General features: G+C 39.9%; 1 protein-coding gene across 1 annotated transcript; it reads right to left on the bottom strand.

Annotated features, from left to right (window-relative positions):
* Positions 1-1,557: 1,557 nt before the first annotated feature.
* Positions 1,558-27,049, bottom strand: GLO1 (glyoxalase I). The gene is made up of 6 exons (XM_077904165.1): positions 26,881-27,049; positions 11,114-11,196; positions 7,690-7,830; positions 6,913-6,980; positions 6,147-6,236; positions 1,558-3,254 (listed from the first exon to the last, which is right to left on the bottom strand). The coding sequence occupies exons 1-6, from the start codon at positions 26,962-26,964 to the stop codon at positions 3,166-3,168; spliced, it is 555 nt and encodes a 184-aa protein (XP_077760291.1). The 5' UTR covers positions 26,965-27,049; the 3' UTR covers positions 1,558-3,165.
* Positions 27,050-27,418: the final 369 nt, after the last annotated feature.

Below are 27,418 nucleotides of genomic sequence, written 5' to 3'. Positions count from 1 at the left end.
TACAAATGTTCCCATGTTATAGTAAAAAGGATCTGCTAAGTTTGATGTGGTTGAGAACCAGTCTTAGACCAAGCTCTTCTTCCAGGGCAGAAGATGTCTGATATCTTATCGGTCCTCAACATTTCATTTCCCCCTGTTGCAGTTTGGTTATGCCTGCTCGGAAGCCCTTATTTGCTTCTTCATTTTGGCCGTCTGTTTTGATCCAGTGCCCACTCTCATGCAGGCAACTTGAGTAAATATGACCCATCTACACCAGAGTGGTCTCATTCCCTTTGTCAGGTATTTGAGCCAGATGTAGTCGAGGCACAAGGGGGAGTATGCCAAGCTTTGGGAAAGGTTTTACAGTCACTAACGGCAAAGAAAAAACAGGTTATTTTCTTTCACTGGACATTGTTGGCTTATACGTGACACCTGGAAATCATGGTAGGCATCTTTGATCAGGAGTATTATTAGCCCAGAAAGAAAATGCAGAGTGACAGGTTGAGAAGGAAGGAAGGAAGGAAACCAGGGTTCTCTGTTATCTCTAAACTCTTTATGAGCCCACAGAATTGGGTCTTCTCTGGTTACCAGCAGCATTCTTACTAATATAACCCTCTTCACAAGCTGTTGTGTTGCTAAGGAATACTTGTACACACATATGCAACACCATATGCAATCCTGCTCAGAATGTTATGTAGGGAAGCCACGGTAATTCTCGGCCCTTAGCACCTAATTCCAACCACTGTATTATAACCGAGTCTCAGGCTTAGCTGTGAAGGGCTCATGGGAGACTGATTTTACATTGACAGTAAGCTACAGTCTTGTGGTCCAGTTGTGGAAAACAAGCAAACTTCTTGTGCTCTACTACACTCTTTCATATCACAACTTCTAGATAAGTTAATTGGAAGTAGGTGAATTGTCCCAATCCCTTACCTGGTAATACAATATACATCCTTTCAGTGCATGCAGAAATGAACTTAAGCAATAAGTAAGGGTTATCTTTTTGGCAAGTTTTATCGAGCAAGTAGAGAAAGCTTTTTTCCATGGAAATAAGGTTTAAATGATTTATGAATTTGATCACCCTGCCATTTGATAATTCTAATACCTAACATGTGAAATAGGTCTTCACTGGTTCCCAAACTCACCTTTTGATAGTCGTTCTTCTTTGTACTTTTTCTACCACATTTCTTTATCCCTGTTTACTCTTCCCACCTTTTCCACACTTCTTTATCCATATAAACTATCTGCTTTCCAGGATAGACAAAATTACAGCTATTACCATTTCAGAACAAGCCTACAAGCCCTTTCAAATCATTGCAAGCTTTTTTTTCTCCTCAAGATTTACTTATCTGTTCTAGAGAGAGAGCACGCATGCACACATGTGAGTGGGAAGAGGGGCAGAGGATGAGAATCCCCAAGCAGACTCCCTGCTGAGTGCAAAGGTGATGTGGGGCTCCATCCCAGGACCCATGAGATCATGACCTGAGCTGAAACTAAGAGTCAGACACCCAATCGACTGAGCCACCAGGAGCCCCACTGTAGGCTTTTTTAAAAAGAATACGCTGGACAGTTTACAAATTAAACAAAGCCTTATTTAAGATTTTATTTCAGTCTGTAAGTACTGCTATTTGTTTGAATTGCTCACATAATCCATTCCATCCAAAAAGGAAATGTCAAGTGCTTTTAGCAGGTGTAAGCACAGTTGGCACAGCCTAACCAAAGGTCTTCCACTAGAGTCAACAGAAAATCTAAATGTTCAGTAAAGCACAAACTGGATGTTCTTATTCTCTGGACCATGAGATTGTCAAAATCAGCTTGATTTTTTAAAACCCATCAAATATCAATCATATTGGCAAGGAAGGCCACTAAGATAATTTTTTTTTTATCTTAAGATTTTATTTATTTATTCATGAGAGACACACAGAGAGAGAGAGAGAGGCAGAAACATAGGCAGAGAGAAGGAGGCTCCATGCAGGGAGCCCGATGTGGGACTCCATGATCACACCCTGAGCCAAAGGCAGGCGGCTCAACCGCTGAGCCACCCAAGCATCCCATTAAGCTAATTTCTAATAACTAAGTACTATTATCACTGAACATCATTCATCCTAAATGATTACTGGCATCAGGATGACCTTGGGGTAGGGGTCTTCACAAGTAATACAGGCACTGCTTGCCCAGGAAAAAGGAGGTGTCCTCAGAACAATTGTGTGCTACAGACTCCCTCCACTGCTTCTTCTCTCTCTGTGGTGCTCAGGCCCTAAGGCTGAGAGGACAACATTCAAGCTCAAGTATGGTTTTCACAGCAGAGGCGAGTGGAGAAAAGTTCCTGTTAGGTACTAATTTTTGAGGTACAATCTAACCAAAAATGAGAATCAGATCTCGAGTACTTGAGCCTATTTATATTGCCTTCAGTTCACAAAGTCAGTTTATACATCTAGCCTGCTTTCTTTCTCACAGAATGGAGGATAGCTGGGAGGATTAAATGAAATACAGTATGTGACAGCCAAGCCCAGTGTCTGCATACCCAGTTAATATTATTCCCATCCCACCACCCCATCCCAAAATAAAGAGGTTAGTCCTTGTACTTTGAAAGTACTTTGTCAGTAAGAATAAATTAGTTTTCCTATCAACATCCTTGTCAGTCTGATTCTGACTTGCTCCCAAGACTACCTTCTCTTTTGTAAAATAAACATTTTATACCATTTGATGTATAAATGAAGTTTCATTTTTGTTCAGTGTCCTTTACTTTCCATTGTGGAAAGTGATTTCTGAGGAATTGAAACCCCAGAAGGTAACCACAACAAAAACTTGTTAATTTTTTTCTTTTTTTTTTTTTTAGAATGATTATTCAAAGGTAGACTTGTAAAGACATCATATTTAGGAGAAAGAAGGCAAATGCACCCTCTGAAGGGAAATGTTCTAATTACTACCTAAAAAAAGTAAAGTTACAGAAATACATTCAAGGACACAAGACAAAGCACTACTTTAAAATGATAATGACTGAACAGTTAGGTAAAAAACATAGCTGAAATAGGAAAGGGAAATGGACTTCAGAATAATCTGAATCGGGACAATGATCCTTCAGTCCTAGATATTTCTGTTATCTGAATATCTTGAATTACACCATTTCCTTTTTTATTTCCCACAAGGTCTTCACTGAAATTGCAAAGCAGTATTCTCACAGAACTAAATTATAGTTGTCATCTTGTTAGGATTTAAAATTTCAATCCAGTAGCCATCAGGATCTTGAATAAATGCCAGGCCTTTCATTTTACCTGTAAGATGAAATGATTTTCATTAAGAAATATAAAATTTAGAGTATTTTTTAACTTGGTTTTAATAAAGTATATTATTTTGTTTATAGTTTTAACTTTAAAATGTTTTTTTTTAAGATTTTTTATTTATTTATTCATGATAGACAGAGAGACAGAGAGGGGCAGAGACACAGACAGAGGGAGAAGCAGGCTCCATGCCGGGAGCCCGACGTGGGACTCGATCCCGGGACCTCAGCATCGCGCCCTGGGCCAAAGGCAGGCTCCAAACCACTGAGCCACCCAGGGATCCCCTATATAGTTTTAACTTTAAACAGTTCTCTTGTCAGCACTGCCCAAATGCATGCTTTTCAGAATGACTAACATACTATCTTCTACCCATAGCTGGAAGCCAACTCCCCTGATATAACTGTGGTACCGGCTACAGTTCTGGGCATCAGATTTTTACTTCACCTTCATGATACATGTCATGCTCCCTGTTGAAGAGTCACAGAGATTGTCTTATTTTAAAGAGGAAAAGAAAATAGGAAGGTGTTCAAGCAGGTAGCATGGCATACCCACACAGCCAAAAGAATCCAGAGGCTTGGGTCATAACAGACTCTTTAAACGCTATTCCGGGTCATTTAGGCTATGTCAATCAGTCTTTCTCCTGGGAATTTATAACCGGGACTGAGAGGCTAGTAGGTCTAGTAGTAGAGTTCTTTGCTTAAATGGAGAAATGTGACCTCAGCAATCTATTTTGGGACCAAGATGCTAAGTTAGTTTGACCCCTGTCTCTCTCTGGCTCTTTTCCCCAAGATCAACCCCAGAGGAACATATATGGAAAACAGGCGGGGGGAAAAAGGTGAGGAACCCCTGGGGTGATGTCAGGGGAGAGGAAGAGGTGGTTGGGGGTGGTGTGTATTGTGTGTGTGTGTGTGTGTGTGTGTGTGTGTGTGTGTGTGTGAGAGAGAGAGAGAGAGATTGAGAGAGACAGAGAGAGAAAGACTGTTTAATCTGGTCTGTGTGGAAATGGGGCAGTTTTGGCCTGGATCAGAAAGCAGAAGGGGTTTTGCTAGTTTGCCTCTTGCTCCTCCCAGTGCCTTGGACATCAGCTCCTACCCCCATGCTAGGGGAGGTTCAAACTACTGGTTCACACGTCCTCAGGAGTAAACAGGGGCAGTGCAGAAGTTCTGTGCCTGTGAGGAACTAACAAGCACAGGTGAGAACCAACCGGATCCCCCCAGCTTCACTTTCCACACAATCAGAGTTAGGGAATGACCATCCTAGAAGGAAGGGTCTCCTGCTAAGACTCCTTTCTGAGGGACACAGGGGAAAACGTGACTGAAGAGCTGTTCTGCAGAATGCAAGGTGTTTAACTTCAGATGCCTAGGGATCTGTGCCTGGCCCCTTTTCCTGAGAGCCTGTGGGCAGTTAAAGGGTTGGGGTCTAACCTCCCCCACCATTCACAGTGCCTGATGCACTGGAACACTAAGAGATGCAATGAAAACAACTCCTCAGAGATCAAAGTAACAAGAGTTTGAGGAACGTAACCATAAAACAAATAGTGGGTTATAGATTCAAATAGAGGGCCAAATATTAAAGCAATGGACCAAGGCTATTAAAACATGCAAATGTGTTGAATAGTATGAAATACAACCAATATGAAACAAGAACAAGAACATATTTAAGGAGCTGAGCAAAAACTAGGGATTAAAATTAGAATGGCTGAAATTAAGAATACAGTAGATGAGAACACAAAAGATGAGTATCAGAACAGATACATTTGAGGGAAAATTAGCTAACCTGGTATGCTAGCATGAGGATCTCCCAGAAAAAGAACAAAGAAATAACAAATGTAACAAAAGCTCCCAGAACAAAATAGAAGATAACACGAATCAGAAGCAGTTTTTTCAATAGCACCACTGGATGGAAAAATAAGACCATGGAGTTGTGTTTTCAAGATCAAAGGAAAATAAACCTAAGATTTATTTTAGGTTTATTAAGAACCTAAGATTTTATATTCAACAAAACTGTCATTCATATATAAAGATACGGGTCTAAGGCATACAAAGCCTCAGAAGTTTTGCCTCACAAACCCTTTGAAAACAGTTTTGGTTAAGATACTTAATAAAGGGACAGAAAAACCCAAAAGATGCTGCAAGAGATACACAGAAAAAAAGGTGGTTAAATAATTTGATATATATATTTAAAAAAAAAAAAAAAAGAAAGCAAGCAAGCCAAGGCCAAAGAAAAAGGAAAAATAAATTAGTAATATCCCAGTCTGGGAGGGTATCTTGATATCAAATCTTTTAATTGAAAAAAAGAAAAGGATTAAAATGAAATGTGAAATGTTCAAATCAAAACTGGAGTAATATGCTGGCAGAAACAGATCTAAGTAAACTATAATACATGTAAAATTCCACAAAATCAAGATATATACACACTATTTCCAAACACCTAAAACATAAGGACACACAAAGGTTGTAGAAGAATGGAAATAAAAGACCAGCCATTATTAACTAAGGAGATGTGGTGTAGTTATATTAAAATCAGATAACATAGGCTTTAAGGAATTTATTTTGGGGTGGCTAGATATACCCTGAAATAGTGAAAAACGATGGCCAGTGAGAGAATGTGGTGGGGTCCAAGTGTGGGGAGAGAAACCAGGTTTTTGATGGCTCTCTAGACTCTGTGCCTGGTTCCCTGTGAAGCTGTCCTACTTGCTGTTTCATTCCTGAAGACACCCGGGTATTTTCCCAATAATTCCTCTGCTTTCCTTAAGCTGGTTGAAGCAGACTTCTTCAAGGTTACTTGCAACCAGAGGGATTGACTAGAGAACAGTACCCTCTGTGAGTGCTTAGTCATTGTTACATAACGAAAGAGGGGCCTGGAGAAGACAAGCAGTGAACTCACCGTCATCAGGTTTCTTCACAAATTTGACTCCCAGTTCTTCAAATCTTTTACAAGCACTGTGTACATCAGGAACTGCAATTCCAATGTGACCTTAGGTGGCCACCCCCAAACAAAGCAGACAGAAGGAAGAAGTAATTATTTCAGGGTACCCAAGTGCCACAGGTAGCTTCCAAAACTAGTTTATTTCAAAACATAAGGCACCTGAAGACTGATTAAATCAAATGTGTTCAAAACTTGTATTAAAGAACAAGAATCTAAGTCTAACTGGCTGGGTATAATAAACTAATTAGGAGCTCTGCATTATCAATTATTTAAAATAAACCCAAAATTGGGCTCACGTATAGTTCATTCTATTAAGAAAAACTATCAAGAAAGAGTAATCATTTACTCATACTTAACAGGTTTGTTGTGGCCGCTGACTCTATAGCAGCCAATTTAAGCCAGCAATCCCATCATCTTAACAGATTCTACATCAGGGCAGAAGTGTATACTAGCAGAAATGTGGATTATTATCAACCACGGTTTTTGTTTTTTAAATTGAAAAGTCTCCTGGAAATAGAATACTGAGACTGAAAAGTGAAAAATCATTGTGAGAGAGTAAATGTAGGGTTTAGACAAAGACCATGAAATTAAACCACTCCTAAATCAAATTTTTTTGTGGAAAAGTAAAACCACCATACACCTAAGAAGTTGATTCTTCTTAATAACTGTACAATGCACAAATCACACAAATCCATGTATACTACTTATGAATAGGCAAACATACCAAATCCTCTAGGGTCTGAGTTGCCACTGTGGTAACTCTGGGTCTCATCATCTTCAGTGCCCCAGTTGCTACAAAAGGAGGGAAAACAGAATTACAAGTGACCTGTAGGGCAAATAGTTTTCTGAAAAGAAAACTGCAACAATCTCTTTGAAACCTCACTGTGTATGTATGCAACTTGGTTTCCTCTTTGCCACTATAAATATTAAGTTTTCAACTAAAGAAAAGGCAAATGGAATCTTCCAAACAGCTCCGTGGGCTAGATTTGAGACTCCATTTCATGAATGGGACTGCCAGTTAAGGAGGTAACAGAACTTGTTCAGGGTTCCACAGCTACCGTCAGAGCCAACACTCATCTCTAGATCTGTGTGATTCCAGAGCTGTTTTGAATCAGGGACACACTAAATCACATACCCTGAAATAAATGCTCTTTTGTTAGTTGTGCAAGAGGACACAGAAACAACATAAATTAAAAAAGAATTTTTTTTCTAAAATGTTGAAATTACGAGGCCTTACTCATAGTGCCTTAACATTCATTAGGTATCATTTGGCAATTATCTTGCCAATTCTGCCTTACATTACCTACCTAAAAGATAAATGATCTTACTTGCCCCTAACTATGCACCAGAACAGTACAAAGACCAAAAATTCCATTATAAAATACTCGAACTGTTACAAATGCAAAGTGATTAGGTAAATCTGGTTTGAAGTAAGCTTGTAAGTAAGGAAAAAAGGTTTGAAAAATGTATACTGTATAAAAAAATAAAAACTCATACTCACTGTGTCAGTTCAAGTGTAGCTTTCCTGGAGAATGCCCATGCTACTTTTTCATCTTTATCTTTTGGGATGTCATTTTTTTCCTCATAAGCCAAGAAATAGAGTGAAAACTTCATGGTGGGAAAATCTAATTTTTGGAGTAGCCTGAAATTAAACAACAAGCCTAAATCAATTAATAACAGGAAAGGTTGATTCATATTAAAATCAAAATGCCAATATTCAAGTTCCACTAAGAATAAAAGCCGTATGTAGTGAGGCTATTTAAATAGGAAGACCAAGGGGAAATAAATGAAAATATCTCATTTCAAAAAACCTATTCATCTGTAAATATCAGTAAAATAAAAAAGTTTTTACAAAGCAAACTTGAAACTTAACTGGAATTATGGTATTTGTTTATAAGTGGCTAAAGGTGGGCAGCCCTGGTGGCTTAGCAGTTTAGCGCCACATTCAGCCCAGGGCCTGATCCTGGAGACCCAGGATTGAATCCCATGTCAGGCTCCCTGCATGGAGTCTACTTCACCCTCTGCCTCTCTCTCTCTCTCTCTTTCTCTCTCTCTGTCTCTAATAAATAAATAAAATCTTTAAAAAAAAATCCTTTAAAAAATAAAAAATAAATGGCTAAAGGTATCTTCAAAAGAAAACTTTTGTCCATTTTTGATGAAAAATACAATGCATTATCTTATTGTTCTTTCAGATATATAAATACATTTATTGAGTTCTTACTATGCCAAAACTCCTAGGAAAAGAAAGTGAGGATAGGTGGTAAGGGAGAAGGAAGGACAGATGAATACCACAGAGAACATGAATGTCAACAATAAAGTGGTTAAACATATAAAATACTGAAGAAAGGTCACACAGCATTAAGACTGTGAACAGGTCACTAGATATGGAAAGGAGTTTCTGCAGCCTTTTTACAGTTTCTGCAGTATTTGAGGGCAGTTTCAGCAGCATGGGATGCCAGAAGCTGGACTGCCCTGATGGAGGCAAGGCGAAGTGAGCAAGTAAAGTAGCAAGCAGGACTGACCTATATAGATGATGGGTGATGATGGGAAAGAGGGCAAGAATTATGCCAGAATAAAGACTTAAGCTTGTTTGTAGGTTGAGGAGAAAGAGCCAGTGGAAAGGGAGAGACTGATGTGAGATAGTGTTTTTAAAAAGTTTTTCAAAATCCTGAAGTTTTTAAAACGATAGTTGAAGGGGCACCTGGGTGGCTCAGTTGGTTGAGTACCTGACTCTTGATTTCAGCTCAGGTCGTGATCTCCGGGTCAGGAGATGGAGCCCTGTGTTGGACCCCACACTAGGCATGGAACCTGCTTAAGATTCTCTCTCCCTCTCCTTCTGCCCCTCCCTTTCGCCCCCCCCCCTCCAAAAGATAGCTTAAGTCATGACCTATAAAGTGAATTTAAAGAGCATAAGATTATTTTGCAAGGAGTAGGGTATAATGAGGATGCACACAATATAATTTTATTTAGATTATTGAGGACTAGGTGCTCAAAGATGACCTTATTCATAATAAGAGAGAATGGTTAAAGCTAACCTAACAAATGAAAGTTTCTAAGCTTGATTTCAGATATTTTATTTTTATTTACTTATTTTTTAAAGATTTTATTTATTTATTCATGAGAGACACAGAGAGAGGGACATAAGAAGAGGGAGGAGAGGGAGGCTCCATGCAGAGAACCTGATGCAGGACTCAATCCCACATGCCCTTAGCCAAAAGCAGTTGCTCAACCTCTGAGCCACCCAGGTGTCCTGATTTCAGATCTTTTAATTATTACTGCTATGTAATACACCTTGGCCCACTGAGACAGACACCAGCTTACCACAAATAAGATTTACTCTAACATGTTTATAATAAAGTATCGGACACCTCCCATACTCCAGTCATGAAAAAATATCTCTGTACCCAGTAATGCGGATTACACAAGCCTTACAGACCAATCAGGTGGGAAGTGGGGCAAATGAACCTGTTGTAATGTGTTTTTCCCAACAAGCATATCTTTCAGTATAATGTCAAGTTGCACCCTGTTGGGGGCGGGGGGATCTTGAAAAACAAGGTCATGATTGGAGTCAATCAGACCTGGGTTCGAATTCCCACTCTACCATGTGCCCATTATAGTATCTGGGGCCAGTAACTTAGTGTTTTTAAACTCTGGTTTCTTCCTTCATTTATAAAATGGGGAATAAACTATTTCATGAGCTACTATGGAGACTGAATGAAAAACATGTAAAGTCTGGCAAATACCTAATGTTCAATGTATTTATTTTCACTCTGATTTTAAATGTGCTATAAACATTTGCTAAACTATTTTTTTAGAAAGAATAGAATTCTTTCTAAAAAAATTCTGGAAAGAATTATAAGAAGCTATTAACAACCATTATCTTTGGGGACAAGGACTGGGAATGGAAGGTAACCACTTTTCATTTTGTATTTTTCTGAACCTAAACAAACATATACTATATTACTCCATGTCGATGGAGGTTTATCCAGGCAATAAATTAAAAACTGCTTAATTTTATTCTTTATCTATATTGTCAGAAACAAACAAACAAAAAACCCTTCATGTTCTTTAGGGAAACAAAACAAGAAAAATAAACAAATATGCTTTGGGGCGCCTGACTGGCTCAGTGGGTTGAGCATCTGCCTTTGGCTTAGGTCATGATCCCGGCTCCCTGCTCAGAGCCTGCTTCTCCCTCTGCCCCTCCCCTTGCTCCTGCCCGTACTCTCTCTCTCTCAAATAAATAAATAAAATCTGTAAAAATAAAAATAAAAACAACTATGCTTTAAGGATTCCAGATCAGTGGATATTACCTGTTCAGCAAAAGAGAATCCATCCTACTAAAATGGAATGGATGGCCAGTTTTAGGTAAACTCATTCATTTTCTAAGTAATGCATTTTTATAACTGTATCTTTTCCAAAGTAAATATAAGGCCATAACATTAAAAGGATTGGAACACATTAAGGATTAAACTGGCAGCTCTCACAGAGAAGGGAGGGAAAGAACACCCAAGCACTCAGCCAGTGAGCCTGGCTGGCATTTAGAAGAACTGGATAGAAGCCCAGGCCAGTCAAGCCTAGTCCCAGACACCTGGCTAAAAGGACTTCTGTGATTTTCTTTTTTTTTTAAGAGTTTATTTATTTATTCATGAGAGACACAGAGAGAGAGAGAGAGAGGGGGGCAGAGACACAGGCAGAGGGAGAAGCAGGCTCCATGCAGGGAGCCCAACGTGGGACTCGATCCCAGGTCTCCAGGATCACGCCCTGGACTAAAGGCGGCGCTAAACAGCTGAGCCACCTGGGCTGCCCGACTTCTGTGATTTTTGAAGAAAAGTATAATCCATTTTTTAAGTGGATCCAAAAACGTTCCCTATATTTGCAAAGCTATACATTTAAACATCATAGGTGCCAATAAATAGTCTACTTACGTCATTCCAAGAATTCTAGTATAAAAATCCAGTGACTTCTTAGGATCCTTAATTCGTAGCATGGTCTGCTGCAACAGAAAATCCTAAGGAGAAAACAGGGCATATTAAACAGATTTGGCTTCTGGCACTTGTTATCAACATTAATTATGCTTTCTGTTGCAAGATACAGTCCGACTTTCTAACACAATGTTTAAGAAGAAAGTAACTTTGTCCCCTCAGCTGTACCTGGTTCCCAGACCTACCACTTACACTTCCTACAACTCTCTGCCCAAGGATGTTTTCTGGTTACGAAGGCAGGCCCAACGTGTCAGCGAGTTTACACCCCCCAAATGATCCTCAACCAATAGTGGGTGGAAAAAAAAAAAAAAAAAAAACCTGGTTCCCTTGCCCCTGGCATGTTCCATACCATGTCTCAGAGATTTCCCTGCAGAATAAAGCCCAGCTGCCCTCAGTGGTGATCCACTTTTACATACTTTTTATTGCCTCCATTTCCCACTCCACAGAGCCTCCTCCAACTACCTCCCAAAGAAACTACTTACAACTAAATCTTTATGTCCAGTCTTTTAAATGACCCAAAATAAAACAGTGATGTTACAAATAAAGAATTCAATTACTGTAAGATGTGTTCCATGAATGTATAAATGCCTTTCCAGAACTATTTATTGGTAACCATTGCAAGAAGTTACTCACAAGATCAGACTCCTAAATAACTAAAAGGGTAAAAAGCTACTGTCTCTAACACCATTGTGAAACTGTCCAATTGGGGCACCTGGGTGGCTCAGTGGTTGAGCATCTGCCTTTGGCTCAGCTTGTGATCCCAGGTTGCTGGGATCCAGTCTTGCATCAGGCTCCCCACAGGGAGTCTGCTTCTCCCGCTGCCTATGTCTCCGAGTGTCTCTCTCTCTCATGAATAAATAAATAAAATCTTAAAAAAAAAAAACTATTCAATTTACAAATCAGGAAACAAAAGCTTGATTGACCTCATTAAGAAAAGGGTAGAGTTCATGGAGTTAAGATTATTAATAACATTAATTACAATACTTTGCCTTCATTAGGCACAGTACCTATAAAGTATTACTATCTATAGGTACTAATGTCCCCATTTAATAGATGAGAGACACACCCAAGGTGATTAAATTAATTGTCACAGCCTTCTAAGTTCAGGTATCTTTCTACCATAGATACCTTCCAAACCATGAGTCCGTTAACTATATTTGTACTTCCTAACACATTTTTCTGTTATACCCACAGCTTGACAAAATAGGCCTGAAAATTCTGAACTCTCCCTTTGCAGACCCATCCACATCACTTCCCTATAACTAGCATCAGATAAAACATAAATATATTTTATTCACTCAGCATCATTAGGAAGTATTTTTCTATTTTGTTAAATTTTTAAGTGACCAAAATGTACTCTTATTTTAGGCATTGAAATCCTCATTTAAAACAAAACTAACCTAAATATTTTAATAAGTAGATCTTAATGAATATAATAATTTAATTCTTCATCCACAGCTTATAGTCACATATAAGGCAGTTGGCCTAGAAATTATGTTTCTAGATTACTTGGATTGCTTTTCTCAGGCAGGTGCTGCACTCCTAAAGGAAGCAGCTGAAAAAGGGAAAAGCAGCTCCTGACATCCAGGTACTGGCCTGGTACTCACAACTAGGCCCTGGTTTTCCCCACTGAACAAAATCGCAGAAACACCTATACAGTCACCCTGTGACTGCAATGAAGGGAGATCAAAATGCAGCAAATAAAATTTCACTTCATATTCTTGTTTGGCACAAATTAAAACAAGGTACTGTTTGAACTTTGGTGAAATAGGTGGGATCTATACACAGGTTTTTCAAATGATTAAAATATCTGAAAAATATTAGCTATTATAACATACATAAAACCTCAGCTATTTACTTATCTGCTTTAGAAGCATATGGAATTTACTTATTTTGATGGTTCGAGGACATTTTTATAAACGTCAGTTACAGTCTTACAATGTAATAGAGGAGCTCCTGGTACATTTCCTACTACTTGTCCCTATAGTGGGATGGTCCCTGGAACTTGTGGGGTTTTTTTTGTTTTTTTTTTTAAGATTTTATTTATTTATTCATGAGAGACACAGCGAGAGAGAGGGAGAGAGAGAGAGAGGCAGGGACACAGGCAGAGGGAGAAGCAGGCTCCATGCAGGGAGTCCGACGTGGGACTCGATCCGGGATCCCCAGGATCACGCCCTGGGCTGAAGGCAAGAGCTAAACCACTCAGCCACCCAGGCTGCCACCCAGGAGCTAAACCACTCAGCCACCCAGGCTGGTTTTTTTTTTGTTTTTGTTTTTGTTTTTAATTTTTTTTATTTATTTATGATAGTCACAGAGAGAGAGAGAGAGGCGCAGAGACAGAGGCAGAGGGAGAAGCAGGCTCCATGCACCGGGAGCCCGATGTGGGATTCGATCCCGGGTCTCCAGGATCGCGCCCTGGGCCAAAGGCAGGCGCCAAACCGCTATGCCACCCAGGGATCCCCAGGCTGTTTTTATTTTACTCTTTCAGTGAGTTTTTTTGTTCCCTCACTCACCATTAAGCTATTAGCTGTCAATTACATCAGCAAAATTCTCCTTTGTTGGTCACGAGTAACCTAATTTCCCTAAACTCTGACTCTATACTTCTCACCACCCCTGTTAGCACTCTGATTCCAGCTACCCCACCTCCACCCAGATTGGATGGTACTCTTCTTTCTTACCTTGTCCCCTACAACCTATTGTTGGGGAGATCTGGTAAAGTTAATTCAGATCACTCTTCTACTCAAAAACCGTGAGAAGGCTCCCATTTCACTCAGAGTGAAGCAAAAGTCCCTACAATGACCCTCTATGGTTGGTCCCAGTTGCCTCTTTCACCCCATTCCCCCCCCCACCCACTCAGCTCCCCTGTAGTCTTCAACAGCTCACCTAGGGCCTCTGCCAGAAGGCTCATTCCCCAGACACATTTCTTTCTTTCTTTCTTTTTTTAAGTATGCTCCACACCCAATGTGAGGCTTGAACTCATGACCCTGAGATCAAGAATTGCAGGCTCTACCAACTGAGCCAGCCAGGCAACCCTTCCCAGAGCCACTTCTATTCTTTTTAACTCTACTCAAATGCCATCTTCCCAATGAGGCCCTAACTGACCACCTTTTTATCATTTTCTTTTCCCATAGCACTTGTCACCTTTCAATATGCTATTTATTATATTTACCTTTATTGTTTTTCTTTCCCTGTTAGCATATAAACTCCATAAGGGCAAGGGTGTTTGTTTTGTTTACTGATGTACCTCAGAACAGAATCTGGCATGGAGTAGATAACCAATAAATATTTTTTGAAGGAGTAAATGAACTTGCACTATGATCTTTTCTTTCCAACATTACCAGTTTCTTCTTCAATTAAAAGAAAAAAATTTAAAGTCTAAAACCCTTTTAAAGATTTTATTTACTTATTTATTTATTTATTTATTTATTTATTTATTTGAGAGATTGAGAGAGAGAGTACACGAGTAGGGTGGAGGGAGGGAGCAGCAGAGAGAGAGGGAGAAGCAGACTCCCTGGTGAGCAAGGAGCCCGACACAGGGCTCAATCCCAGGCCCCAGGGATCACAAAGCTAAAGACAGATGCTTAATCTACTGACCCACCCAGGGGCCCTTAAAACCCTTTTAAAATCTGTTCTGTATGGCCCAGTTTACCATCCTACCAATGACATTGGTCACATTCATAGTTCATCTTTTCAACATCTTTCTAGTACCAACATTAGTATTGTCAGAATATGAAAGACTTTATCATTACTTCAGTTCATAAACTGAGAGCTCATATTCTTGACCAAGATGTTTCCCTTCTAAAAATTTATCTAAGGAAATAATTACAAACTCTGACAAAGATTTATGTGCAAAGACATTCATTGCAAAACTTAAATAATAACTGTGTGTCACGTACTGTCCTTATTTACAGAAATCAACTCATCTAATCTTCACGACAACCCTATGAGATATGTATTATAACCATCCCATTTTACTGCTGAAAGAGTAAGCGTTAGAAAAAATTCCACCTCAAGCAGTTTGGCTCCAAAGTCCTTGCTTTCAACTACATTGGCTAAACTGCCTCTAACAACAAAGAAATAGATAAATAATGACACAGGCATAACATAATATAATGAATACATTTAAAATGCATGGTATATTAAGTTTAAAAAGATACATACATGTTTAGTTCATTTAATATGCTATTCAAATTAATTAATTACATCTTAAAAGTAATGCTAAAAGCCTTTAATTTTATTTCCTGTTAACATGGCTATGTGCTAAAACTATCTAAATACACACATAAAAATAAATATAAAAATGAACTCTTAAAAGTCTATACATAGCTAACAATACTGTATTGTATGTATACTTGAGAGTTGTAAGAGAGCAGATTTAACAGAGCATGTCTTTTTCTTTTTAAAGCTTTTTTTTTTTTTTCATTTATTTATGATAGTCACACAGAGAGAGAGAGAGAGAGAGGCAGAGACATAGGCAGAGGGAGAAGCAGGCTCCATGCACCAGGAGCCCGACGTGGGATTCGATCCCGGGTCTCCAGGATCGCGCCCTGGGCCAAAGGCAGGCGCCAAACCGCTGCGCCACCCAGGGATCCCCTAACAGAGCATGTCTTAAAAGCTATCAGCACATACACACAAAAAAAAGTCTAATTATGTGAGGTGATCAACACATTAACCAACTTTGCTGTATTCATTTTGCAATATACATGTGTATCAAATCACCACACTGTGCACCCTAAATTTATACATTGTCATATGTTGATTATATCTCAATAACGCTGGAAAAATAGTTTCAAAAAGGTAGAAAAAGGGGCACCTGGGTGGCTCAGTGGCTGAACGTCTGCCTCTGGCCCAGGGCGTGATCCCGGGGTCCTGGGATTGAGTCCCACATCGGGCCCCCCACAGGGAGCCTGCTTTTCCCACTGCCTATGTGTCTGTCTGTGTCTCTCATGAATAAATAAATAAAATCTTTAAAAAGGTGGGGGGGAGGGCATCTACAGCATTGTTCCAACTGCGAAGACTCAACACGATAGATTATTTCCATGTAAATGTATAGATGTATAGACGAAAACACACTTTAATGCCATTTTAACCTTAAAATAAGTCTATACATGGCAAAAAAAATTAAATGTATAATCAGTACTAGTGGGTTTATTCATAAAAACTGGCTTATAACATTTTTGCTACAAAAATGTTATTTAGATGATATAAAAAAACAAGCACATCTTGCTTTTTTATAAAATGCTCAAGTTATTCTATGCTAATAGTTTGCTTTTCAACACCAACATATTCTTTCAACTCTGTACTTCTGGTAAACACCTGAATGATCCTTCCTCAAAAAGAATCCTTAAAAATGATTATTCCTATGGTCTTAAAATACTGTTTAAAATAAATATATCTTGTGTTTAAAAAAAGTAGGACTTACATTCATGTCCTGTCTCATCAGATAATTAAGATTTTATTTATGTATTAGAGAGAGAGAGAGAAGGAGCAGGGGTAGGGGCAAAGGGAGAGGGAGAAAGACTTTCTGCTGAGCAGGGAGTGGGGCTCGATTCCAGGACCCTAGGATTATGACCTGAGTGGAAGGCAGATGCTTAACAGATGAGCTAACCAGGCCCCATTCATCGGACAATTCCTAACTTTGTCTCTCCCTTATCATGCTCAAAATTTGGAAGAACAAAGCCATCTTGTATGCTTAAACTATCTTTGGGTTTTCTGGGGTGGCTACTAGGTTAACAAAAATTTGCTCCTTTACCTTATAAAAAGAGTTAAAATAGGGCAGCCCCGGTGGCGCAGCGGTTTAGCGCCGCCTGCAGCCGGGGGTGTGATCCTGGAGACCCAGGAGTCCCGCTCGGGGTCCCTGCATGGAGCCTGCTTCTCTCTCTGCCTGTGTCTCTGCCTCTCTTTCGCTCTCTCTGAATAAATAAATAAATCTTAAAAAAAAACAAAAAAAGAGTTAAAATAAATAATCAGGCTTTGGAAAGCCTGGTCCAAGTTTAATTAGCTCAAAATTACTTTGAAAACACTATAATGTTACAATCAAGGATATTTCTAGTGCACATCCTATGTGTTTGTAATAGCATCCTGTCAAAACTATATAGGTGAGACAGGGACAAAAATGAAAGGGTCAAGGTCCCTCTGAGCACCTCGAAATGGATTTTTTTTGGTGTTAAGATGTGAGACTTGGGTAAATCTTCGTTTTTTTGTTTTACTGATGGATATTCAGTTGCTCCAGCACAATTTGTTGAAAAGCCAACCCTTTCTCCATTGAATTGCATTCATATTTTTGTCAAAAGTCTGTAGGGTGTATTAGTGTGGGTCTTATTTTGGTTTCTCTATTCTGTTCCATTAAATCTGTGTCTCCTCTGCCAATATCAGAGGCGTGGCTACTGTTGCTATATAGTAGGTCTTAAAATCAGATAGATGGATTCCTTCCACTTCATTCTTTTCAAAGTTTAGTTATTCTAGCTCATGTGCCTTTCATAGAAGTTTTAGAATAATCTTACCTATATCTAAAAAAAGTTTTGTGTTAAACATGTATATCAATTTGTAGAGAATTGACATCTTTACTATGCTGAAGCTTCCAAAGATGAATGCTGTTATGTCTGTTTATTAAAATCTCTATCAGTACTGTGTGATTTTCAGCATGTAAATCCTGCATGATGAATTTATTTATACCTAAGAAATTTGGTTGCAATTATATTTTTAATCATGGTGCTCATGTTTTCTCTGCTAGTATACAGAAATAGAATTGCTTTTTGTATGTTTATCTTCTGTCCTGTGACCTCAATAAACTCACTTCTTAGTCCTAGACGAGTTTTTTTGTAAAATACTTAGGATTTCCTCTGTACAATCATGTCCTCTGCAAATAGGGACAGTTTTATTTCTTCCTTCCAATCTGAATGACTGTTACTTCCTTTTCTTACCTTACTGCACTGGCTAGAACTTCTAGCACTATGTTGAATTACAGTGGTGAGAACGAACATCTTTGTCACATTCCACAAAATAGGGAAGAAGCATCACCATTAAGTATAATGTAAATTTTTTTATAGATGACCTTTATCAAGTTGAATTAAGTTCCCCTCCATTCCTATTTTTTTCTGAAAAAAAAAATTGGACATGGTATTAAATTTCATCAAATGTCTTTTCTGTATCAATTAACATGATCATGTGATTTTTCTTCCTTAGCCTCTAATATTACACATTACTTTGATTTGTGAATATTGATCTAGTTTTGCACACCCTGAATAAACTCCACTTGGTCATGGTAATTTTTTTTATATATTGCTAGATTATAATTGGTAATATTTTATCATGGATTTTTACCTCTATATTCATGAGGAAGATTAGTTTTTTTTTGTATTGTCTTCATCTGGTTCTTGGTGTCAGAGTAATACTAGCTTTATAAAATGAATCAGGTAGAACAAACTGAGGGGTGATGGAAGGAGGTGGTGGGGGATGGGCAAAATGGGGGATGGGCATTAAGGAGGGCACTTGTTATGATAAGGACTGGGTGTTACATGTAAGTGATGAATTACTAAATTCTACTCCGGAAAACAGTATTACATTACATATTAACTAGCTAGAATTTAAATAAAAATTAGAAAAAAAAGTATAATATAAAATGAATCAGGAAGTGTTCCTCCTCTTCAGTTTTTAAAGGGATTGTACAGAATTGATGTTCATTTTTAATACTTGGAAGAATTCTCCAGTGAAATCATTTGGGCCTCGAGAGATTTTTTTGGGGAAAGTTATTGATTATGAATTAAATTTTCTTATGTTATAGAGCTATTCAAATTATGTATTTCATATTAGGTAAGTTATGGTGGTTTGTGTTTTTTAAGGAATTGGTCTACTTAATACAAATTGTCAAATTTACATGTACAGAGTTGTTTTTAATATTCCCTTATTATCTTTTCTGATGTCTGCTGTCTGTAATGATATCCCCTATTTCATTCCTAATATTGGTAATTTCTATCTTCTCTTTTCATCTTGTCAATCTTGCTACAAGTTTGTCAAATGTATTGGGTTTGTTTTTTTTTTCCTCCAAAGAACTAACTTTGTTTCATTGATTTTCTCTATTTTCTGTTTTCAATTTCAATGATTTCTGCTTTTTATGATTTCCTTCCTTCTGCTTTCTCTCGGTTATGTTGCTCTTCCAGGTTCTTGAGGAGGGAACACGAATTATTTGAGACTTCTCTTTTCTAATGTATGGTTTAGTAATATAAATTTCCTTCTTAGCACTGTGTTAGCTGAGATTCCTTTCTCATTTCATTCAATCTATTTTTTAAAAAATCTCCCTTGAAACCTCCTCTTGATCATGAATTATTTAGAAAAGTGTTATTTAGTTTCCAAGTGTTTGGAGATTTTCCTGTTAGTTTCTGCTGCTGATTTCTAGTCTGATTCCATTGTGGTCAAAGAATGCACTCTGTATTATTTCAATAATATTAAGTTTGTTGAAGTTGGTTTTGGGGCCCATGACATGGTCTATCTTGGTATATACTCTATGGGCACTTGAAAACGAAAGTGTACTCTGCTGTTATTGGGTGGAGTTCTTTAAAGGTTGATCAGATCTTGTTTACTGATGGTGCTGTAGAGTTTGTCTATGTCCTTGCTAATTTTCTCTCTAGTTCTGTCAATTGTTGAGAGAGGAATACTGAAATCTCCAATTATAAATGTGGGTTTTTCTATTTCTCCTTTCCATCAAATCAGTTTTTGCTTTGTTTTTTTTTTTCAGTTGTTTTTTTAGTGCACATTTATTTAGGACTGTTATATCTTCTTGGTCAACTGACCCTTTTATCACTATACAAATACTTCCCTACCTACTATCATTTTCTTTGCTCTGGGGTCTACTTTATTTGGTATAAGCCATTCCTGCTTTCTTTTGATTAATGTTTCCGTAATAATCTTATTCCATCCTTTTAATTTGCCTCTATTATTATATTTGAAGTGAGTTTTCATGCATACAGCATATATTTGAGGAATATTTTCTTTTATTTCAGTTATATTGAAATACAACTGACGTATAGCACTGTGTAAGTTTAAGGTATACAGCTTAATGACTCATACATGTTGTGAAAGGATTACCACTATAAGTCTAGTTAATACCCATCACCTCATAAATAGAGAAGTTGGGGCATGTTTTTAAATCCACTCTGCTAATCTCTAATTGGTGTATTTATACCTAATGTAATTATTGAAATACTAGGGATTAAGTTGGCTATTTTATTTATTGTTTTGTTAATTTTTTTCTTTGCCTTCCTCTGGGTTACTAGAACATTTTTTGATACTTCCACTTTGATTTATCTGTAGTGTTTCTTCATGCACTCTTGTATAGCTTTCTTAGCAGTTGCTCTAGGTGTTCAATTAAATATAAGTTATCATAGTCACTTGGTGTCGTCATTTTTCAATTTGAGTGAAGTACAGAAACCTCACCTCTCTTTACATCCCTTCACTCTCTCCCATTTATAATTGTCTTAAAATACTTCCACTGTTGCAGTGGGGTAGAATTTCAGGTTCCCCATGTGTCTCCATTAATACAGCAAGTGGGGAAAGCTTGCTACTGTCTGGTGAGATCAGAGTTCTGGCTCCCTATTCAACATTCTCTGATACCACCCTGGCAGGGGGAGGGGTGCACATCGCATTGCAGCCTGTTCAGCAGAAGACGAGGCTCCCTACCCAGCCTTTGCTGGCAGAGGCAAGGATGTGGCCACAGTTTTTTCTGTGGTGTTTAGTTGTAGTAGAGCTGTTATTGTCTAAAAGTTTTCTGCCTCATCAGGAAATACTGCTTATTCCCTGGTCCTGTGAATAGAGAGGTTTTCATTGTTGTTGGTGGGTTTTTTGCTTGTGTTTTGTTTTCTTGGCTTTTTTTTGTGGGTTTTTTGGTTGCACCCACTGACATTTCTGTCACTCCGAGTTTGGGCTAAATAAGGCAAAAAAGAAAATTCAGGAAGCTCACCACCATGTTGCTTCTAGGGTCTCAAGGTCCCTAGCTAGTCTGCCTTCTTCTCTTCACCTCTCCATTGTCTTCCTATATTTATTTTATATAAAATGTCTAGAGTTCTTAGCTGTACCTAGCAGGAGAAATAGGGGAAAGTATGTGTACTCCATGTTCCCAGTAAGACTCCAAATTCATTTGATACAATTGAGCCCCACAACAACAGGGTATGTTTGGTCACCACAGGTCTCTTTCTAATGATGAAGACACTCATTTCTGTAGAACTGTTGTCAAGGAGCTCTTTAAGATATTACATCTTACTCAAAATCAAAGTCAATACCTCCATAGCTTCTATCACCTTTAGTCTTCAAAAAAGAGAAGTTTCAAACTTGCATTTGCTAAATTTTCAGAAATTTTAAGATTTCTTTGGCCTAACTTGTGTGTTTTGGCCTTAAGAACAGTGAGCCTTTGGAAGCTTCCTTTGGAGCTCATCAACTCTCTGTCACAATAAATTTTCACAAATGTTGCATCACCCCCAGCAGAGAATCTTCTTAAGGCTCAACTAAACATTCAGATTCAGGACAACCACAGGCTGAAAGTTTCAGTCAGAAAACACAACTTGCCAAGAGAGCAGGCTTACGTGTTCCTCTTCAGCAGGAGTACTCAAAAAGAAGTCTGTACAGCTCAGGTGTAGGAGAAGATGTGCACTGGGTAGTAGCAGGAAATCACCCTGGTGGGACGCCTGGGTGGCTCAGCGGTTAAGCATCCATCTGCCTTTGGTGCAGGGTGTGATCCCCAGGTCCCAGGATCGAGTGCCGCATCGGGCTCCCTGCATGGAGCCTGCTTCTCCCTCTGCCTATGTCTCTGCCTCTCTCTCTCTCTCTCTCACTCTCCCTCTCTGTGTGTGTATCTCTCATGAATTAATAAATACAATATTAAAAAAAAAAAAAAAAGGAATCACCCTGGTGTAGAAGCTCTGTATGCCACAGGAACCAATCTCTCTAGTAGCAATTCCATGGGCAAAACTTTCAAAATCTCCACAAGGGACAGTTATAAGAGCCACTACATTCAGGAAAGCCCAAAGCTGTGACTTCCTGTTAAGTATTGATAATTCACCCTCTCTAAATGCAACTTATCAATCAAGTTATTCTTATTTTTATCATAAGCAATATTGCTAAGTAACAAACACTATTTTTGTTTCTTGGGAAACAGCTAGAGTTAACCAAATGTCACATTCTCATCAAAGAGTTAAGGTCTTAGCTCTTCATGCCTAGGAATCATATTCCTATAAAACAAAAATGGATGAAGTTTTGTTTTTTCCTTACTTTTAAAAGTCACAGTTGCCTTCAGTGAAAGACCCTTTTGGAGATCCAAGCATATCTGAGAAATTGTTTTCTATGTAACAGCTGGAAAACATGTTTGATGTACAAGATGGCTTGATATATTTTTTCTTCGCTATCTTCCTCCTTCTAGTGTTATTTGCCTGACTCAACCTATGCCAGAATGTGATAAATTGTTTCTGAAAATAATTCAGCCACTCCCTTTACATTTATTCTATCTTATCTAAATTGGTTTCATGTGGTTCTTTCCTTACCACTCTATAATAATTCAACAGCCAAAGACATACTTCAAGTATACTCACTCTACAGATAAGGGCAATAGAAATAGCTAGGAGACACAAAAGAAACTTCTTTAAATTTAAAAATTACCTGTGATATTAGTAAACACACCTGCCAGACTACTCTTACAACAAGTAAAAGAAATAGGAAAATCCTAGAAGCCCTTAGGATCATGAGGCCTTTAAAATCTCATGCAAAGGGAGAGAAAACACACAAGTGTGAGAGAAATTATTCTTCAGAGGCAATATGGTTCAAATGCTAACTCTACCACCATTGCCTTGGGTAAATCATTACCTTTTTTGAACCTCAGTTTTCACATCTTTAGAATGGGGATAATTATAGTTCTTAGCTCACAGAGTTGAGCTGGAAAGCATATGGGATAATGCATTAAAGTGCTTAGCACAGTGTCTCTAGAATCCCTTGTCAGCTCAAGTCAGACACCTGGAGTCTTCCTAGATTTCTCCCTTTCCACTTCTCAGTAAGCCAGTGCAAGCGTCCTATCAAAATGACTCCTTAAATCCCTCTGGAATTGTTCTCCTTGTCATTCTAATAAGCACTACCTTGCTCCTGTCCTTACTACTTCCTCCCTGGATGATTGTCCTAGCGTCCCTGGTCTCTGCTTCTTACAGGCTTACCCAGATGCAAGCCACTGAACTTCTCATCAAGTACCAGAGTCATCTTTCTATAGTGAAAACCCAATTGTGTCATTTCTGGGTTAAAAATCATTCCTTCAGAGGAAGTCCCCAAAGCAAGCACATATGATTAGTGCATACTTCTCTAATTTCATCATTTGTTAGCACTCCCCTAGTCATTTTGAATGTTTTAACTCTTATCAGTTAAAAAAGAGCATGCACCCCCAATGAATATGTATTTAATTATATACATGTACAAATATACTAATAAAATATATATACCATAAAATATAAATAAAATATATTTGCCAAATAGAAACCTTTACAGGGTGAGAAAAACAAACATATTTTCTTTGGGCATCCTGATGATTGTCTTGCGTACCTCCTCCCTCAACTCCCACTGCCTACAACTTCAGTCTCCTATTATCTGTAGATTCCTGCATCAGTTCTCTGATGTCATTGTGCTTTTTATATTTACTATGATTCTCTCTGCCTAAAACAGTCATTCGTCCATCTGGCCACTCTCCTTCCTTCCTCCTTTCCATTCTCTCTTCCACCTACCCCTGCACCAAATTCTACCTAGGTACTTTCTTTTTATTTGGCAAAACCCAGCCTAAGTGTCACCAACACTCAAAGTTTTCCCTGACCCACCTACCACTCAGATGGGATGGGACTCCAAATTATTACTTTAAAGGACACTGATAGAGACTGTCAAAACAATTAATTTCAGGAGATTATCACTTGGGAAAAGAAGTATTTGGCCTTATGAAGACAGTTGGCCAATAAGATTGCCAGGATATGGTGCAGCTGTATATTCCTTGGCCTGCCTTCTGGGCAAAGATACAAATGATCAACAGGCAAGTTGACTTTCTACCACCACTACCCTCTCTTTTCCAAACCAGGCCCTCATCACTTATTTCACCTTCTAGAAGAACCTTTTAGGTGTTCTCATCGCCTCCAGACCTGGATCCCTCCAATCTACTCTACAAAATGCTTTGAGACCCCAAATGGATCCCTACCACCTACATAAAATCTAGCTTCCTTAGATGTGACATTCAAAGCTCTCTCTCTCTCCAGGAGAGTAAGGCTCCAACCTCCCATTCTAGCCTTCTCCACCACAGCTCCACTGTTTAAATAACCTGAACTTTGACCAAAAACACGTAACTCACCTCTCCAGAACACGCCTGCACCGCATATTTCTGCCGTCTCACCACATTTTTGCTCAGATGTTCCTTCTACCTAGAATGCCCCACTCCTATGTAACTCTGTCTTACAGATGATTTTGGAACCCCATCCATGCTTTAAGATATAGGCCCACCCCCACCTTCTGGTTGATGTACTTCCCTGATGCGCACCTTTGAATTCTATCACTTTTCATAGTTTAGAGAACAGTAATACATTTTATCCTCCTCGCAGCTCTCTTTATGCTGCTTTTACAAACTCAGCCCCAGTGCCCTGCTAAAATCACTACAGCCAATGATATATATATATATAGATCTGGGGACTCAAGTGTAGGTCTTGAGACTTCAAATACCCCGTGACTATACCATACCACAGACGCTACCTTCGAAAGTTTCTACCTCTTGTACTCCCAGGGTGTTTTATAATGTCAACAGCACGGTACTCCCAGCTCCATCGTATTGTTACAGTTGGTGTCTGTCTGGTGAAGAGACAGACATCATCTTGTTCATCCCGGTATCCTCCAAACACACTGTGTTCTTTTTCTTTATATACAGCAGGTGATCAACCATCAGGCTGAACTGAATTCACTTAGGTCTTTTACTTTCCTTCATGTCAAGTTCCAAAATAACTGCTTAAGTCAGTACTTCAGAAGCCGAATGAGGGTAGAAGTTGAGAGTGTGGGTGCCTCTCTGGGCCAGTTACTCAATACTTCTGTGCTGGAGTCTCCTTATTTGTAAGACAGAGATAATAATTATGCCTTCTTCATGGGGTTGTTGTGAGGATTAAATTAAGAAATATACTTCAAACAAAACCCCAGGGCCTGGCACACTCGAGGTATACCAGCTGCCACTGCATATTCATTTTACGTCTCCCACATGGTATTTCAGGGCCAAAAAGTATTGATTTCAAGATGTAATTACTCCATATAAACAAGAGAAATTTCGATTATGTGTAGCGCAAATTAAGAAGGCAAGAAAATGTATTTAATGAAATTTATAGAGATCTCTGAAATCTTTTAAAATAGCCTAGCACATAAAATCCTCAGTTATCTAGGAAATTAATTTATACTGAATGACTCAATTTATACTCTGAGAAATAACTAGGTATACTAGGAAAATGCGTGTGAGAAGAAATTTCCTTCCTTCCTTTCTTTCTTTCTTCCCCCTTAAATTTTGCAGTGACTACTATTTATCCTAAGCTAAGTACCAGGTGCCAAAGGCTTTAGCAAGCAGAGGTGTCTGACTCTCCACGCCAAAGGTAAAGAGCAAGCAGGGAGCAAACTCATCAACACACAATCTTTAAGGAATTTAGAAATTCCAGCCATCTAGGGCAGCCCGGTGGCCCGGCGGGTTAGCGCCGCCTTTGGCCCGGGGCCTGATGCTGGAGACCTGGCGTCCAGACCCACGTCGGGCTCCCTGCACGGAGCCTGCTTCTCCCTCTGCCTGTGTCTCTGCCTCTCTCTCTCTCTGTGCCATAAATAAATAAATAAATAAATAAATAAATAAATAAATAAATAAATAAATAAATAAATAAATTTATTATTATTAAATTATTAAATTAATTTTAATTAACAATTAAAAAAAAATACAAAGGCGTCTACTGGCACTGACAAGCGCGCTGGAGTCAAGCCCCCAGCGGCTGCCGTGTTGGATCTGGCCGGCCTGAAGGCACCACACCTGAGTGAGCTACACTGACTCAGTGCAGACAAGTCAGGCAAGCTGGAGGGATGCAACAGGCCCCTCCTCTTACTGGGTCTCCGCTGCGATGAGAGGGGTCGGTGGAGGAGTTTCCACGATTACCGTCAGCCCTCCTGGGTCCCCCAAGCACGGGGAGGGGGAGAGAGGCGGAGGCCAGAAGCGTGGCCGTGAGCAACCAATAGCCAGCAAGCAACAGCGAAACTCGGAGAGAGCGCACGAGTTTGGAGGAGTTGAGCCCGCAGCCAGGTGGGCTGGGAGGGGCCGCGGGGACAGGGACCTTCGAACCCGGACTTGGGCGTTCGGGATCCGCCCCGCCCGCCATCGCTACCGACCCGGGGAGCCGCACGCCCACGGACACGGGCCCCGACTCTGGGTTGGCCCTGGCTTCCAGTTACCGTCCCCCAATAAACGGGTTAAGGCCGGCAGGGCCGCGGTCCCTGGGGAAACGGACCCTCTCGCGATCGCCCACCCGCGCCGCCAGGCCGAAGGCCTTCCGCCCCGCCCGCCCCGCCCGCTCCGGCTCGCCCCGGGAGGCGGCGGCGGCGGCCGCACGGGGGTCGACCCCAGCCCGCGCCGGGCCCGGCTCAGCCCGCGGATGTGCCCCCTCCGGGGACCGCTACTCGGGGGATGGCGGTTCTGCGCCCACCTTGGTGCTGGGGTCCGGCTCGGAGCAGCAGGCGAGGGCGGCCTCCTCGGTGAGGCCGCTGGACGCTGGCTGCGGTTCTGCCATGGCCCAACTGCGGCTTCGGCGACGACGCTCGCGAAAACACCGCAGCCACCCACGCCGCTCCCCGCCCCGCGCTGCCCCGCCTGGCGACGCCGGGACGGCGCCGGCCGGGGCGGGGGGGCAGCCGCCGATTCTCAGCCAATCACGGTGCGCAGGGCAAGTTGGCTCTCTGCTGATTGGGCCCCACAGGACTCCGCGGCTCAAGACTACAACTCCCAAGGTGCCTTGCGCTCGAGGGGAGGCGCGGGGAAGACCCAAAAAACCTTGCCGGCTTGGAAAGCGTGATCTCCCCGTTTCGCTTCTCGGCCTAACTTGCTAAAGTTCAGGAAACATCCATACCTCACTGCTGCAACTTGGTAGGAAATTGGAACCTGGTGGAAAGAGAATTGGGAGCTTTCCTTTCTGAAGTATAAGGATCCAGAAGTATTTTCTCAGTGTAAGCGGTACAGGATAATTT

This window comes from Canis aureus, chromosome 7 (genome assembly GCF_053574225.1).
Source record: "Canis aureus isolate CA01 chromosome 7, VMU_Caureus_v.1.0, whole genome shotgun sequence".
In the NCBI taxonomy this organism is placed as follows: Eukaryota; Metazoa; Chordata; class Mammalia; order Carnivora; family Canidae; genus Canis; species Canis aureus.
This window is presented reverse-complemented; position numbering and strand designations above follow the sequence as displayed.